The sequence below is a fragment of the Oncorhynchus mykiss genome, chromosome 13 (genome assembly GCF_057628025.1).
Source record: "Oncorhynchus mykiss isolate SJ-2025 chromosome 13, ASM5762802v1, whole genome shotgun sequence".
Lineage (NCBI taxonomy): Eukaryota > Metazoa > Chordata > Actinopteri > Salmoniformes > Salmonidae > Oncorhynchus > Oncorhynchus mykiss.
Window position 1 is genome coordinate 35,003,558 of NC_143034.1, and position 13,789 is coordinate 35,017,346.

General features: G+C 41.4%; 1 protein-coding gene across 1 annotated transcript; it reads right to left on the reverse strand.

Moving 5' to 3' along the window:
- Positions 1–526: 526 nt before the first annotated feature.
- On the reverse strand, positions 527–12,782 carry LOC110487368 (uncharacterized). The gene is made up of 2 exons (XM_036942385.2): positions 12,225–12,782; positions 527–2,558 (listed from the first exon to the last, which is right to left on the reverse strand). The coding sequence occupies exons 1-2, from the start codon at positions 12,514–12,516 to the stop codon at positions 1,336–1,338; spliced, it is 1,515 nt and encodes a 504-aa protein (XP_036798280.2). The 5' UTR covers positions 12,517–12,782; the 3' UTR covers positions 527–1,335.
- Between the last annotated feature and the right edge of the window lie 1,007 nt (positions 12,783–13,789).

The following is a 13,789-nucleotide window of genomic DNA, read 5'->3' on the forward strand; positions in this document are numbered from 1 at the left end:
GTTGGACAAGTTTGCTTACCACCAACAGAAAAAAACTTCCATTTCACATTATAATCAACTACAATGCTTCTCCTTCACCAATATAAACATGGCGTCTACTGGCTGTCAACAAGAAAAAACACATTTCTAAATAATAATATACAATTTTCTCATTTTTCTTTCTATAGAATCCTAAAACTCACTAGCTTCTAAAACTCACTAGCTTCTAGAACTCTCATCTTCCTAAAACTCACTAGCTTCTAGTCCACTTGGAACGAGTCCAAACAAAACCCATCTCCAATACAGAAAAACGTGCAGTCACAATAAATTGTGATCAAATGTACACCTCTTTGTTAATATGTATTGGCAATAATTCACTTAATTGTCAGGCATTGAATAATAAAACATGTATCTTTTGTCAGGCTGAATGTTTGAGGTGATTTGAGACATGTGTCTTCAGTAGTGGAATAAAGACAATTAGCAATTGAATGTTGTCAAGAAATACTGGATTGATGAAAGATGGTTAATAAAATTGATTATAGACCAATTTGTTATACTGTGTCCATGTGTTTTTATTTGTTTATTTTAACCTTCATTTAACAGGAACCGAAAGGTTGCTGGACTGGATCCCGAGCTGACAAGGTAAAAATCTGTCATTCTGCACCTAAACAGGGCAGTTAACCCACTGCTCCCTGGTAGGCCGTCATTGTAAATAAGTCAGTTAAGAACAAATTCTGGCTTACAATGATGGCCCAACGCACTAACCACTAGGATACCTGCAAGTAAGTTGAAATTAAGTTATTTTCAAGTCATTGAAAAAAAATTACCCCAAAATACATATTTTCAACCGAACGTATATTGGACGTCGGGCATAGTCTTCTTTTGAATGTCTTTTCAATGACATTTTGCTCGGTGGGAAAGCCTGATGTCAAAACAGTGTTAACGTGTCCAAATCAATAACCAATACGCAGAAACAGTTTGGGATAAATTGAAAACCTAAACATAAAATGTGCTATATACACAAACATCTGCCACAATAATCATGTTATTTGTATTTTTTAAACAAGCTCCTTATAAACTGCAGTGGGTCACCAACGTGGTAAGTGTAACACAACACAACACAACTTTAAATTCAGAGCCTGGATTTTTCCCCCGAACGCTAATATCCATATCATGTTGATATTAATTGATAAGGGGGCAAACATTTAGGCTTCTACATTGTGACATGATTAAAATACTCCTAGTACAATGTTAAAACATTGACAGTAATTCATTGATATCATGAAACAACTCCTTCCTGTATGTACTTTCTAATATTTGATCTAAGATCTTTTATCAGATTATCTCTGGTCAAAGCTAAGAGGTTTCTCCTGTGTGTGTTCTCTGGTGTATAGTCAGCTGCCCAGATGTAGCAAAACTCTTCCCACATTGACCACAGCTATAGGGTTTCTCTCCTGTGTGTGTTCTCTGGTGTGATATCAGGTTGCTTAGCTGAGTAAAACTCTTCCCACATTGATCACAGCTATAGGGTTTCTCTCCTGTGTGTGTTCTCTGGTGTGATATCAGGTTGCTTTGCTGTGTAAAACTCTTCCCACAATGAGTACAGCTAAAAGGTTTCTCTCCTGTGTGTATTCTCTGGTGTCGAGTCAGATTTCTATATGTAGTAAAAATCTTCCCACATTCATCACAGCTAAACGGTTTCTCTCCTGTGTGTGTTCTCTGGTGTGAAATCAGGTTGCTTAGCTGAGTAAAACTCTTCCCACATTGAGAACAGCTATAAGGTCTCTCGCCTGTGTGTGTTCTCTGGTGTGATATCAGGATGCTTAGCTGAGTAAATCTCTTCTCACATTGATCACAGCTATAAGGTTTTTCTCCTGTGTGTGTTCTCTGGTGTGATATCAGGCTGGTTGAATGACTAAAACTCTTCCCACATTCAGTACAGCTAAAAGGTTTCTCTCCTGTGTGTGTTCTCTGGTGTATCTTCAGATGGCTATATTGAAGAAAACTCTTCCCACATTGAGTACAGCTAAAATATTTATCTTTTGTGTGTATGCTCTGGTGTAGAGTCAGATTTCTAGATGTAGTAAAAATCTTCCCACATTCATCACAGCTATAAGGTTTCTCACCTGTGTGTGTTCTATGGTGTGATATCAGGATGCTTAGCTGAGTAAAACTCTTCCCACATTGATCACAGCTATAAGGATTATCTCCTGTGTGTGTTCTCTGGTGTGGTATCAGGCTGGTTGAATGACTAAAACTCTTACCACATTGAGTACAGCTATAAGATTTCTCTCCTGTGTGTGTTCTCTGGTGTATCTTCAGATGGCTGTATTGAACAAAACTCTTCCCACATTGATCACAGCCGTAAGGTTTCTCTGCTGTGTGGATTCTCTGATGAATTTTAATGCCTGATGAGGTGAATCTCTTCCCACAGTCAGAGCAGCAGGGAGTTCCCTTCCCTGTGGATCTCCGCTGGTGTTTCTTGACGTGTTCTGATCTGTAGAGACTCTTCTCTGCCTCGTCAGCATTATGAGGTTGTTGAGGCTTCCCAGATGACCCACGGTAGTCCCGTCTCTCTCCTGTGTGAACAGAAAGTCAGACAGATGGTTAAAGGCCCACAACAGTGGAAATCCACTGTAAAAGGTGATGCCAACAGCGTAGCCACGACGTTGTACAACAATTGACGTATAATGAAGGTTAAAATGATTTGACAATTGTCTTAAAATGAGCAACAATAGTCATATTTAGTCTTGTTTTCACATTAGTAGTAACATCTATGATAGAAGGCTAAAAATAAAGTTATTAAAGTTGTTGAAACCCTAAGCAATGTGCCAGACGACTTTTGGTCGCCAATACAGGCCCCTTTCTGTGTTTGCTAAAATTGCGGCATGAGGGTGAAGCACGCGCAATTTGGTTGCAGAAACTCCTCCCTGCTAATTTTTTTATTTTAACCAGGTAGGCAAGTTGAGAACAAGTTCTCATTTACAATTGCGACCTGGCCAAGATAAAGCAAAGCAGTTCGACAGATACAACGACACAGAGTTACACATGGAGTAAAACAAACATACAGTCAATAATACAGTATAAACAAGTCTATATACGATGTGAGCAAATGAGGTGAGAAGGGAGGTAAAGGCAAAAAAAAGGCCATGTGGCAAAGTAAATACAATATAGAATGGTAGATATGCGATGGAAGAATGTGCAAAGTAGAAATAAAAATAATGGGGTGCAAAGGAGCAAAGTAAATAAATAAATTAAATACAGTAGGGAAATAGGTAGTTGTTTGGGCTAAATTATAGGTGGGCTATGTACAGGTGCAGTAATCTGTGAGCTGCTCTGTCAGTTGTTGCTTAAAGCTAGTGAGGGAGATAAGTGTTTCCAGTTTCAGAGATTTTTGTAGTTCGTTCCAGTCATTGGCAGCTGAGAACTGGAAGGAGAGGCGGCCAAAGAAATAATTGGTTTTGGGGGTGACTAGAGAGCTATACCTGCTGGAGCGTGTGCTACAGGTGGGAGATGCTATGGTGACCAGCGAGCTGAGATAAGGGGGGACTTTACCTAGCAGGGTCTTGTAGATGACATGGAGCCAGTGGGTTTGGCGACGAGTATGAAGCGAGGGCCAGCCAACGAGAGAGTACAGGTCGCAATGGTGGGTAGTATATGGGGCTTTGGTGACAAAACGGATTGCACTGTGATAGACTGCATCCAATTTGTTGAGTAGGGTATTGGAGGCTATTTTGTAAATGACATCGCCAAAGTCGAGGATTGGTAGGATGGTCAGTTTTACAAGGGTATGTTTGGCAGCATGAGTGAAGGATGCTTTGTTGCGAAATAGGAAGCCAATTCTAGATTTAACTTTGGATTGGAGATGTTTGATATGGGTCTGGAAGGAGAATTTACAGTCTAACCAGACACCTAAGTATTTGTAGTTGTCCACGTATTCTAAGTCAGAGCCGTCCAGAGTAGTGATGTTGGATAGGCGGGTAGGTGCATGTAGAGATCGGTTGAAGAGCATGCATTTAGTTTTACTTGTATTTAAGAGCAATTGGAGGCCACGGAAGGAGAGTTGTATGGCATTGAAGCTTGCCTGGAGGGTTGTTAACACAGTGTCCAAAGAAGGGCCAGAAGTATACAGAATGGTGTCGTCTGCGTAGAGGTGGATCAGAGACTCACCAGCAGCAAGAGCGACCTCATTGATGTATACAGAGAAGAGAGTCGGTCCGAGAATTGAACCCTGTGGCACCCCCATAGAGACTGCCAGAGGTCCAGACAGTAGACCCTCCGATTTGACACACTGAACTCTATCAGAGAAGTAGTTGGTGAACCAGGCGAGGCAATCATTTGAGAAACCAAGGCTGTCGAGTCTGCCGATGAGGATGTGGTGATTGACAGAGTCGAAAGCCTTGGCCAGATCAATGAATACGGCTGCACAGTAATGTTTCTTATCGATGGCGGTTAAGATATCGTTTAGGACCTTGAGCGTGGCTGAGGTGCACCCATGACCAGCTCTGAAACCAGATTGCATAGCAGAGAAGGTATGGTGAGATTCGAAATGGTCGGTAATCTGTTTGTTGACTTGGCTTTCGAAGACCTTAGAAAGGCATGGTAGGATAGATATAGGTCTGTAGCAGTTTGGGTCAAGAGTGTCCCCCCCCTTTGAAGAGGGGGATGACCGCAGCTGCTTTCCAATCTTTGGGAATCTCAGACGACACGAAAGAGAGGTTGAACAGGCTAGTAATAGGGGTGGCAACAATTTCGGCAGATAATTTTAGAAAGAAAGGGTCCCGATTGTCTAGCCCGGCTGATTTGTAGGGGTCCAGATTTTGCAGCTCTTTCAGAACATCAGCTGAACAGATTTGGGAGAAGGATAAATGGGGAAGGCTTGGGCAAGTTGCTGTGGGGGGTGCAGTGCAGTGGGCAGCTGGGAGGAGGTGTTCTTATTCTCCATGGACTTTACAGTGTCCCAGAACTTTTTGGAGTTAGTGTTGCAGGAAGCAAATTTCTGCTTGAAAAAGCTAGCCCTGGCTTTTCTAACTGCCTGTGTATAATGGTTTCTAGCTTCCCTGAACAGCTGCATATCACGGGGGCTGTTCAATGCTAATGCAGAACGCCATAGGATGTTTTTGTGTTGGTTAAGGGCAGTCAGGTCTGGGGAGAACCAAGGGCTATATCTGTTCCTGGTTCTAAATTTCTTGAATGGGGCATGTTTAATTAAGATGGTTAGGAAGGCATTTAAAAAAAATATCCAGGCATCCTCTACTGACGGGTTGAGATCAATATCCTTCCAGGATACCCCGGCCAGGTCGATTAGAAAGGCCTGTTCGCTGAAGTGTTTCAGGGAGCGTTTTACAGTGATGAGTGGAGGTCGTTTGACCGCTGACCCATTACGGATGCAGGCAATGAGGCAGTGATCGCTGAGATCTTGGTTGAAGACAGCAGAGGTGTATTTAGAGGGCAAGTTGGTTAGGATGATGTCTATGAGGGTGCCCGTGTTTAAGGCTTTGGGGAGGTACCTGGTAGGTTCATTGATTATTTGTGTGAGATTGAGGGCATCAAGTTTAGATTGTAGGATGGCTGGGGTGTTAAGCATGTTCCAGTTTAGGTCGCCTAGCAGCACGAGCTCTGAAGATAGATGGGGGGCAATCAGTTCACATATGGTGTCCAGAGCACAGCTGGGGGCAGAGGGTGGTCTATAGCAGGCGGCAACAGTGAGAGACTTGTTTTTAGAGAGGTGGATTTTTAAAAGTAGAAGTTCAAATTGTTTGGGTACAGACCTGGATAGTAGGACAGAACTCTGCAGGCTATATTTGCAGTAGATCACAACACCGCCCCCTTTGGCAGTTCTATCTTGTCTGAAAATGTTGTAGTTTGGATTTAAAATTTCTGAATTTTTGGTGGTCTTCCTAAGCCAGGATTCAGACACAGCTAGAACATCCGGGTTGGCAGAGTGTGCTAAAGTAATGAGGAAACCACTAGTTATGGATGTAGTATATCTGGTAATGAGGAAACCACTAGTTATGGATGTAGTATATCTGGTAATGAGGAAACAGCTAGTTATGGATGTAGTATATCTGGTAATGAGGAAACCGCTAGTTATGGATGTAGTATATCTGGTAATGAGGAAACCGCTAGTTATGGATGTAGTATATCTGGTAATGAGGAAACCGCTAGTTATGGATATAGTACATCTGGTAATGAGGAAACCGCTAGTTATGGATGTAGTACATCTGGTAATGAGGAAACCGCTAGTTATGGATGTAGTATATCTGGTAATGAGGAAACCACTAGTTATGGATGTAGTATATCTGGTAATGAGGAAACCGCTAGTTATGGATGTAGTATATCTGGTAATGAGGAAACCGCTAGTTATGGATGTAGTATATCTGGTAATGAGGAAACCGCTAGTTATGGATGTAGTATATCTGGTAATGAGGAAACCACTAGTTATGGACGTAGTATATCTGGTAATGAGGAAACCACTAGTTATGGATGTAGTATATCTGGTAATGAGGAAACCACTAGTTATGGATGTAGTATATCTGGTAATGAGGAAACCGCTAGCCATGGATGTAGTATATCTGGTAATGAGGAAACCGCTAGCCATGGATGTAGTATATCTGGTTATAAGGAACCGCTGGTTATGAATGTAGTGCAGTGGGGCAAATAAGTATTTAGTCAGCCACGAATTGTGCAAGTTCTCCCACTTAAAATGATGAGAGAGGCCTGTAATTTTCATCATAGGTACACTTCAACTATGACAGACAGAATTAGGAGAAAAAAAATCCAGAAAATCACATTTTTTATGAATTTATTTGAAAATTATGGTGGAAAATAAGTATTTGGTCACCTACAAACAAGCAAGAATTCTGGCTCTCACAGACCTGTAACTTCTTCTTTTAGAGGCTCCTCTGTCCTCCACTCGTTTTGTATTAATGGCACCTGTTTGAACTTGTTATCAGTATAAAAGACACCTGTCCACAACCTCAAACAGTCACACTCCAAACACCACTATGGCCAAGACCAAAGAGCTGTCAAAGGACAGCAGAAACAAAATTGTAGACCTGCACCAGGCTGGGAAAATTGAATCTGCAATAGCTTGGTTTGAAGAAATCAACTGTGGGAGCAATTATTATGAAATGGAAGACATAGAAGACCACTGATAATCTCCCTCGATCTGGGGCTCCATGCAAGATCTCACCCCGTGGGGTCAAAATGATCACAAGAACGGTGAGCAAAAATCCCAGAACCACACGGGGGGACCTAGTGAATGACCTGCAGAGAGCTGGGACCAAAGTAACAAAGCCTACCATCAGTAACACACTACGCCGCCAGGGACTCAAATCCTGCAGTGCCAGATGTGTCCCCCTGCTTAAGCCAGTACATGTCCAGGCCCGTCTGAAGTTTGCTAGAGAGCATTCGGATGATCCAGAAGAAGATTGGGAGAATGTCATATGGTCAGATGAAACCAAAATATAACTTTTTGGTAAAAACTCAACTCGTCGTGTTTGGAGGACAAAGAATGCTGAGTGGCATCCAAAGAACACCATACCTACTGTGAAGCATGGGGGTGGAAACATCATGCTTTGGGGCTGTTTTTCTGCAAAGGGACCAGGACGACTGATCCGTGTAAAGGAAAGAATAAATGGGGCCATGTATCGTGAGATTTTGAGTGAAAACCTCCTTCCATCAGCAAGGGCATTCAAGATGAAACGTGGCTGGGTCTTTCAGCATGACAATGATCCCAAACACACCGCCCGGGCAACGAAGGAGTGGCTTTGTAAGAAGCATTTCAAGGTCCTGGAGTGGCCTAGCCAGTCTCCAGATCTCAACCCCATAGAAAATCTTTGGAGGGAGTTGAAAGTCTGTGTTGCCCAGCAACAGCCCCAAAACATCACTGCTCTAGAGGAGATCTGCATGGAGGAATGGGCCAAAATACCAGCAACAGTGTGTGAAAACCTTGTGAAGACTTACAGAAAACATTTGACCTCTGTCATTGCCAACAAAGGGTATATAACAAAGTATTGAGAAACTTTTGTTATTGACCAAATACTTATTTTCCACCATAATTTGCAAATAAATTCATTACAAATCCTACAATGTGATTTTCTGGATTTTTTTCTCATTTTGTCAGTCATAGTTGAAGTGTACCTATGATGAAAATTACCGGCCTCTCATCTTTTTAAGTGGGAGAACTTGCACAATTGGTGGCTGACTAAATACTTTTTTGCCCCACTGTATATCTGGTAATGAGGAAACCGCTAGTTATGGATGTAGTATATCTGGTAATGAGGAAACCGCTAGTTATGGATGTAGTATATCTGGTAATGAGGAAACCGCTAGTTATGGATGTAGTATATCTGGTAATGAGGAAACCGCTAGCTATGGATGCAGTATATCTGGTAATGAGGAAACCACTAGTTACGGATGTAGTATATCTGGTAATGAGGAAACCACTAGTTATGGATGTAGTATATCCAGTGGTGGGCCGTCAGGGCCAGCAAGGCCTTCTCTGCTGGCCTAAACATCATCAGAATATATATATTTAAAAATATATATTTTCCCACAAATATGTATTAAATTATTCCCCAGAGTAAGAGTTATACTCTTCATTTCATAGCTTTCCTCTTGGTTGCACTGCTTCCAGCCACAGGTTGAGATTTGGAGGGCTGGTCTTTATGTTAGATCTTTTATCCAATCATATTCAGCCATCAAGTGTTGCCAGGGGTCTAAAATCTGCCCTCGGGCCTTCAGAATCAACAGTGCGGGCGCTTGTAGTTTAAAGTGAATGGAAATGAAAATTTAGTGTCAACCAATCAGCTTTAGAGTTGGCTATTGTATGCCTGCTGGCTGGCTCCAGTGTTACACAGGAGCCAGCTAGCAGGCGTAGTGCGTGCACGTCTTTTGATTGGATTACCAATACTGAGAGGCAAGTCCTATGGGCAGGTCTATGCAGAACCTCAAGAACTAGGAAACTGAATTTGATAAACAAATTAATACGCGTACTACTAAGCTGTTTTTTCAACCCACAATGGCGGAAGGAGGAGAAGATATCGATTTGGTTGAGGATATAATTATAATGCCATTCTCAAAACAAACTTTTCAAGAAAAGTTAGACATTGTAAGGAGAGGTCGCCCGATGCCGACGCTACAAAGCCTGTCACAGGCGGGAAAGGGGTTTGTTCGCCACTTTCAAAGTTCCAACTACGAGCGCTATCAATGGCTCACAGGCTCCGAGAAGCACTGCAAACTGTACTGCTGGGAATGCAAGTGATCGATTTGGTGTTTGGAGCCACACTGGCTTTCCAAACTTGAGTTGTCTAACCAAGGCAGCAACGAGACACCAAAGTACGGCTGGCCACTTACAAGCAATGGTGCTTTTGAAAACTTTTGGGGACACCCGAGTGGATCTACAGCTCAACGAACAAGCGCGCAGGGCAACGGAGCTGCACAATGAAAAGGTGAAGAAAAATAGGGAAAAATATTGAAAAGACTCATTGATTGTGTCATGTTTTTGCATAAACAGGAACTGTATTTTTTTGGGGGGGGGGGGGATTTAAAGCTCAAAGTTTGTGGACCAGAAATGGATTGAAGAAGAATATTAATATAACTATGTTGCACTCGACTATGTTCTTGCCTATTAGTTGAACTGTACTGTATTGTACTCTTCCCCTGCAATTCTCTGAATAAAAATGTCAATTTCAAGGTGACGCAACGCCTGGTTATACTGCGTTTCTGTCTAAATGTATAGTGTCTAGAGCCATGGCATCATAATGATGGTAATAAGAGGTGGATTAATTTGGGTGGGACTGTGTAGGACCTCACTTAAGGCCCAGGCCCCAGGCACGCCACTGACTATATCTGGTAATGAGGAAACCACTAGTTATGGATGTAGTATATCTGCTAATGAGGAAACCGATAGTTATGGATGTAGTATATCTGGTAATGAGGAAACCACTAGTTATGGATGTTGTATATCTGGTTGTAGAAACTCCTCCCTGCTAATGAGGAAACCAGACACTTCAGAACAAACTTCCTTTAGATGTTTTGGGAGAAACAATGTTACTATGGTTACTGTTGTTCCATGTTGTAAATGTTATCCAATGTGTTACTATGGTTACTGTTGTTCCATGTTGTGAATGTTTTCCAATGTGTTACTATGGGTTATAGCAGTATGGCCTAATAATTTGACATACATTTTGAATATTTTTGGTTGATACTTTAAGGAGTCTTACAATTCAAAATCAGAAAGCCTAATTATCCTTGGTATAACCTTAAAACAGTACTATACTGGGGAAGCCCTTCATGTTGGAGGTGTTTCTACAGTACTATACTGGGGAAGCCCTTCATGTTAGAGGGTGTTTCTACAGTACTATACTGGGGAAGCCCTTTATGTTGGTGTTTCTACAGTACTATACTGGGGAAGCACTTCATATTGGAGGTGTTTCTACAGTACTATACTGGGGAAGCCCTTCATATTGGAGGGTGTTTCTACAGTACTATACTGGGGAAGCCCTTCATGTTAGAGGGTGTTTCTACAGTACTATACTGGGGAAGCCCTTTATGTTGGTGTTTCTACAGTACTATACTGGGGAAGCCCTTCATGTTGGAGGGTGTTTCTACAGTACTATACTGGGGAAGCCCTTCATATTGGAGTGTGTTTCTACAGTACTATACTGGGGAAGCCCTTCATGTTAGAGGGTGTTTCTACAGTACTATACTGGGGAAGCCCTTTATGTTGGTGTTTCTACAGTACTATACTGGGGAAGCCCTTCATGTTGGAGGGTGTTTCTACAGTACTATACTGGGGAAGCCCTTCATATTGGAGGGTGTTTCTACAGTACTATAATGGGGAAGCCCTTCATGATGGAGGGTGTTTCTACAGTACTATACTGGGGAAGCCCTTCATGTTATTTAAACCTTCTTAAAACAATTCCATATAGCTTAGAAGGACCTCCCCCTCAGACAAGGCTTAGACTGTAATGGGTTAAACTATCTGAAACTTACATTACTCAGACGAGTTATCCTGGGATCTTACATCACTGTGAGACTAGGTATCCTGGGATCTAACATTACTCAGACTAGTTATCCTGGGGAATAGGTTTAATATATTTGCAAAAAATCTAAACCCGTGTTTGCTTTGGCATTATGGGGAATTGTGACGGCATTATGGGGTATTGTGATGGCATTATGTGGTATTGTGACAGCATTATGGGGTATTGTGTGTAGATTGATGAGGATCTTTTTTTATAATAGAATCAATTTTAGAATAAAGGGATGCACCGATATTACATTATTGGCTAATATTTTCCCACATGTGGATAGGAAGATACAAATGATCAATATTATGGAAAATATTATTTTAAAATACAGGAATTTTACAACTTTAGCTTTCTAGGTCAAGCCAGTAGGCTACAGTAGGTTGTATCTCGCTAGGTCATGCCAGTAGGCTACAGTAGGTTGTATCTCTCTAGGTCATGTCAGTAGGTTACAGTAGGTTGTAACTCTCTAGGTCATGCCAGTAGGTTACAGTAGGTTGTATCCAAGTGGAAAAAATTGTCAACCCAATGTGGAAAGTGTCGAATTTGGCCAACAACAAAATGAATGGCTCATTTGCTACGTGAGGTTTACTTGATCTAACAGAAGTTTCATAATTATTAAGTTATGTGGACACGTGATATACCGACAACTCTGATAAAAACACTATAGGAGTTGTCATCAGATCGCTATGTATATTCATGCTAGTAACGTAGCATCTCTCTCCATTGAATACAGGCGGTTGACGTCAACAACCCTCGTAGAATATAAACAATATATTACAATAATAAGATGTAACCACCAATCCAAAGAAAGGAAATGTGGGAGATAGACAACCCGCATGGCCGCTTTGTGGACAACGACTCCCCTTTTTAGGGCAGAGAGACATCTTGTCAGTATATCCATAATCTTTGGTGTAGCCAACCCAACTCTCGCATGGCACTATTGGGGGGCACGGTGTGTAGTAAATCATCACTACATGAAAATCACTACATGCCATACCCCCCAGTCTGCGGCCAGCAGATAGACCCTTCTCAAATATATATGTTAAGTCACTTTTTGGAAACGGAATGTAGAAAACAAGGGGTAGCTTGCTCTCTACGTCGTCTGATTCTAGACATATCAGTCATCATCCTAGAGCCCTCCGTTGAAGAGGTATTGACGGACCACCTCCAGATATCCCAAGTTAAAAACAAATTTAAGGCGGTACTTACTGGTGTTAATCAGATCTCCTATCTCCACCTCTTCATCTTTCAATGTGACAGTAATCTCCCCTTCCATCTTCACTCCAAAAACTACATCCTCCTCTTTCTCTTCCTCTTCTTTCACTGTAACGTCTTTCTCTTCTTTTTTCACAGTAACAGCCTCACCTTCTACTTCTTGTTTTACTGTGACATCCTCCTCTTCCTTCTCCTCTTTCACAACAATGTTCAGCCCCAGAGCTTCTTTCTCCGTCCAGCAGACCTCCTCTTCTTTAACAGGAGGGGAGATGTTTAGGGAGCTCATGTTCGGGGATGTTAGCTAGCTAGATATCATTAGCGACTATGCTAATGCTAACTTAACCAGCCAGCTACTATAGCTGACTAATAAAAAATAATGCAACGTTAATATTAAATTAAATAGGTTAACAAGTAGATACGACAGAACTGTGTCTAAAACACAGTAGCTAATATACACCGAAAGCGTATAAATAGCTTGAATCTTTCGGCTATGTTGGCTATCAAGCTACCGAGGTTGTTGACGAGCTGTTTCTGAAGAACCGTCCACTGGATTATACGTCACGCTGGCAGCATCGCCTGAAAGACGCACATCGCCGTCTGCTGACTGGAGGGGAAACGCAGTTGAGGATCATATTTTATTTTCAGATAAAGATTATTTTAAATGGATTTAATTAAATAATACTATTATATTGAGACATGCAAAGACAGGAATGTGTTGATTGATGAGTGCGAATAAAAAATGTCTACTACAGCACATTTAAGGCAGTTTCATTCAGTCATACTAAATCTAAATAAGTAGCCAGCTACTGTCGGTCTATACTTCTCCTACATGGTGTAACAATACATCATGTAGATGTATATAATGAACAGACTAGGTCTATACTGCTCCTACATGGTGTAACAATACATCATGTAGATGTATATAATGAACAGACTAGGTCTATACTGCTCCTACATGGTGTAACAATACATCATGTAGATGCATATAATGAACAGACTAGGTCTATACTGCTCCTACATGGTGTAACAATACATCATGTAGATGTATATAATGAACAGACTAGGTCTATACTGCTCCTACATGGTGTAAAATACATCATGTAGATGTATATAATGAACAGACTAGGTCTATACTGCTCCTACATGGTGTAACAATACATCATGCAGATGTATATAATGAACAGACTAGGTCTATACTGCTCCTACATGGTGTAAAATACATCACCGTTCAAATGTTTGGGGTCACTTAGAAATGTCATTGTTTTTGAAAGAAAATCACATTTTTTATAAACAGTGTGCCGTCCTTCTTGTTATTTAACAAATTATTTTATAAACAGTGTTTTTGCATGCAGCAACTCAACCAGTCTCTGAACAGTTGATGTTGAGATGTGTCTGTTACTTGAACTGTATGAAGCATTTATTGGGGCTGCAATCTGAGGTGCAGTTAACTCTAATGAACGTATCTTCTGCAGCAGATGTATCTCTGGGTCATCCTTTCCTGTGGCAATCTTCATGAGAGCCACCCATACCTTGTCACAACACAACTGATTGGCTCAAAC

Excerpts from the sequence above, each read along its gene's own strand:
- LOC110487368 (XM_036942385.2), bottom strand. The coding sequence starts at position 12,516 with ATGAGCTCCCTAAACATCTCCCCTCCTGTTAAAGAAGAGGAGGTCTGC. Across the intron at positions 2,559-12,224 it reads AGGAGATCTGATTAACACCA|GAGAGAGACGGGACTACCGT; the intron begins GTAAGTACCGCC and ends CTGTTCACACAG.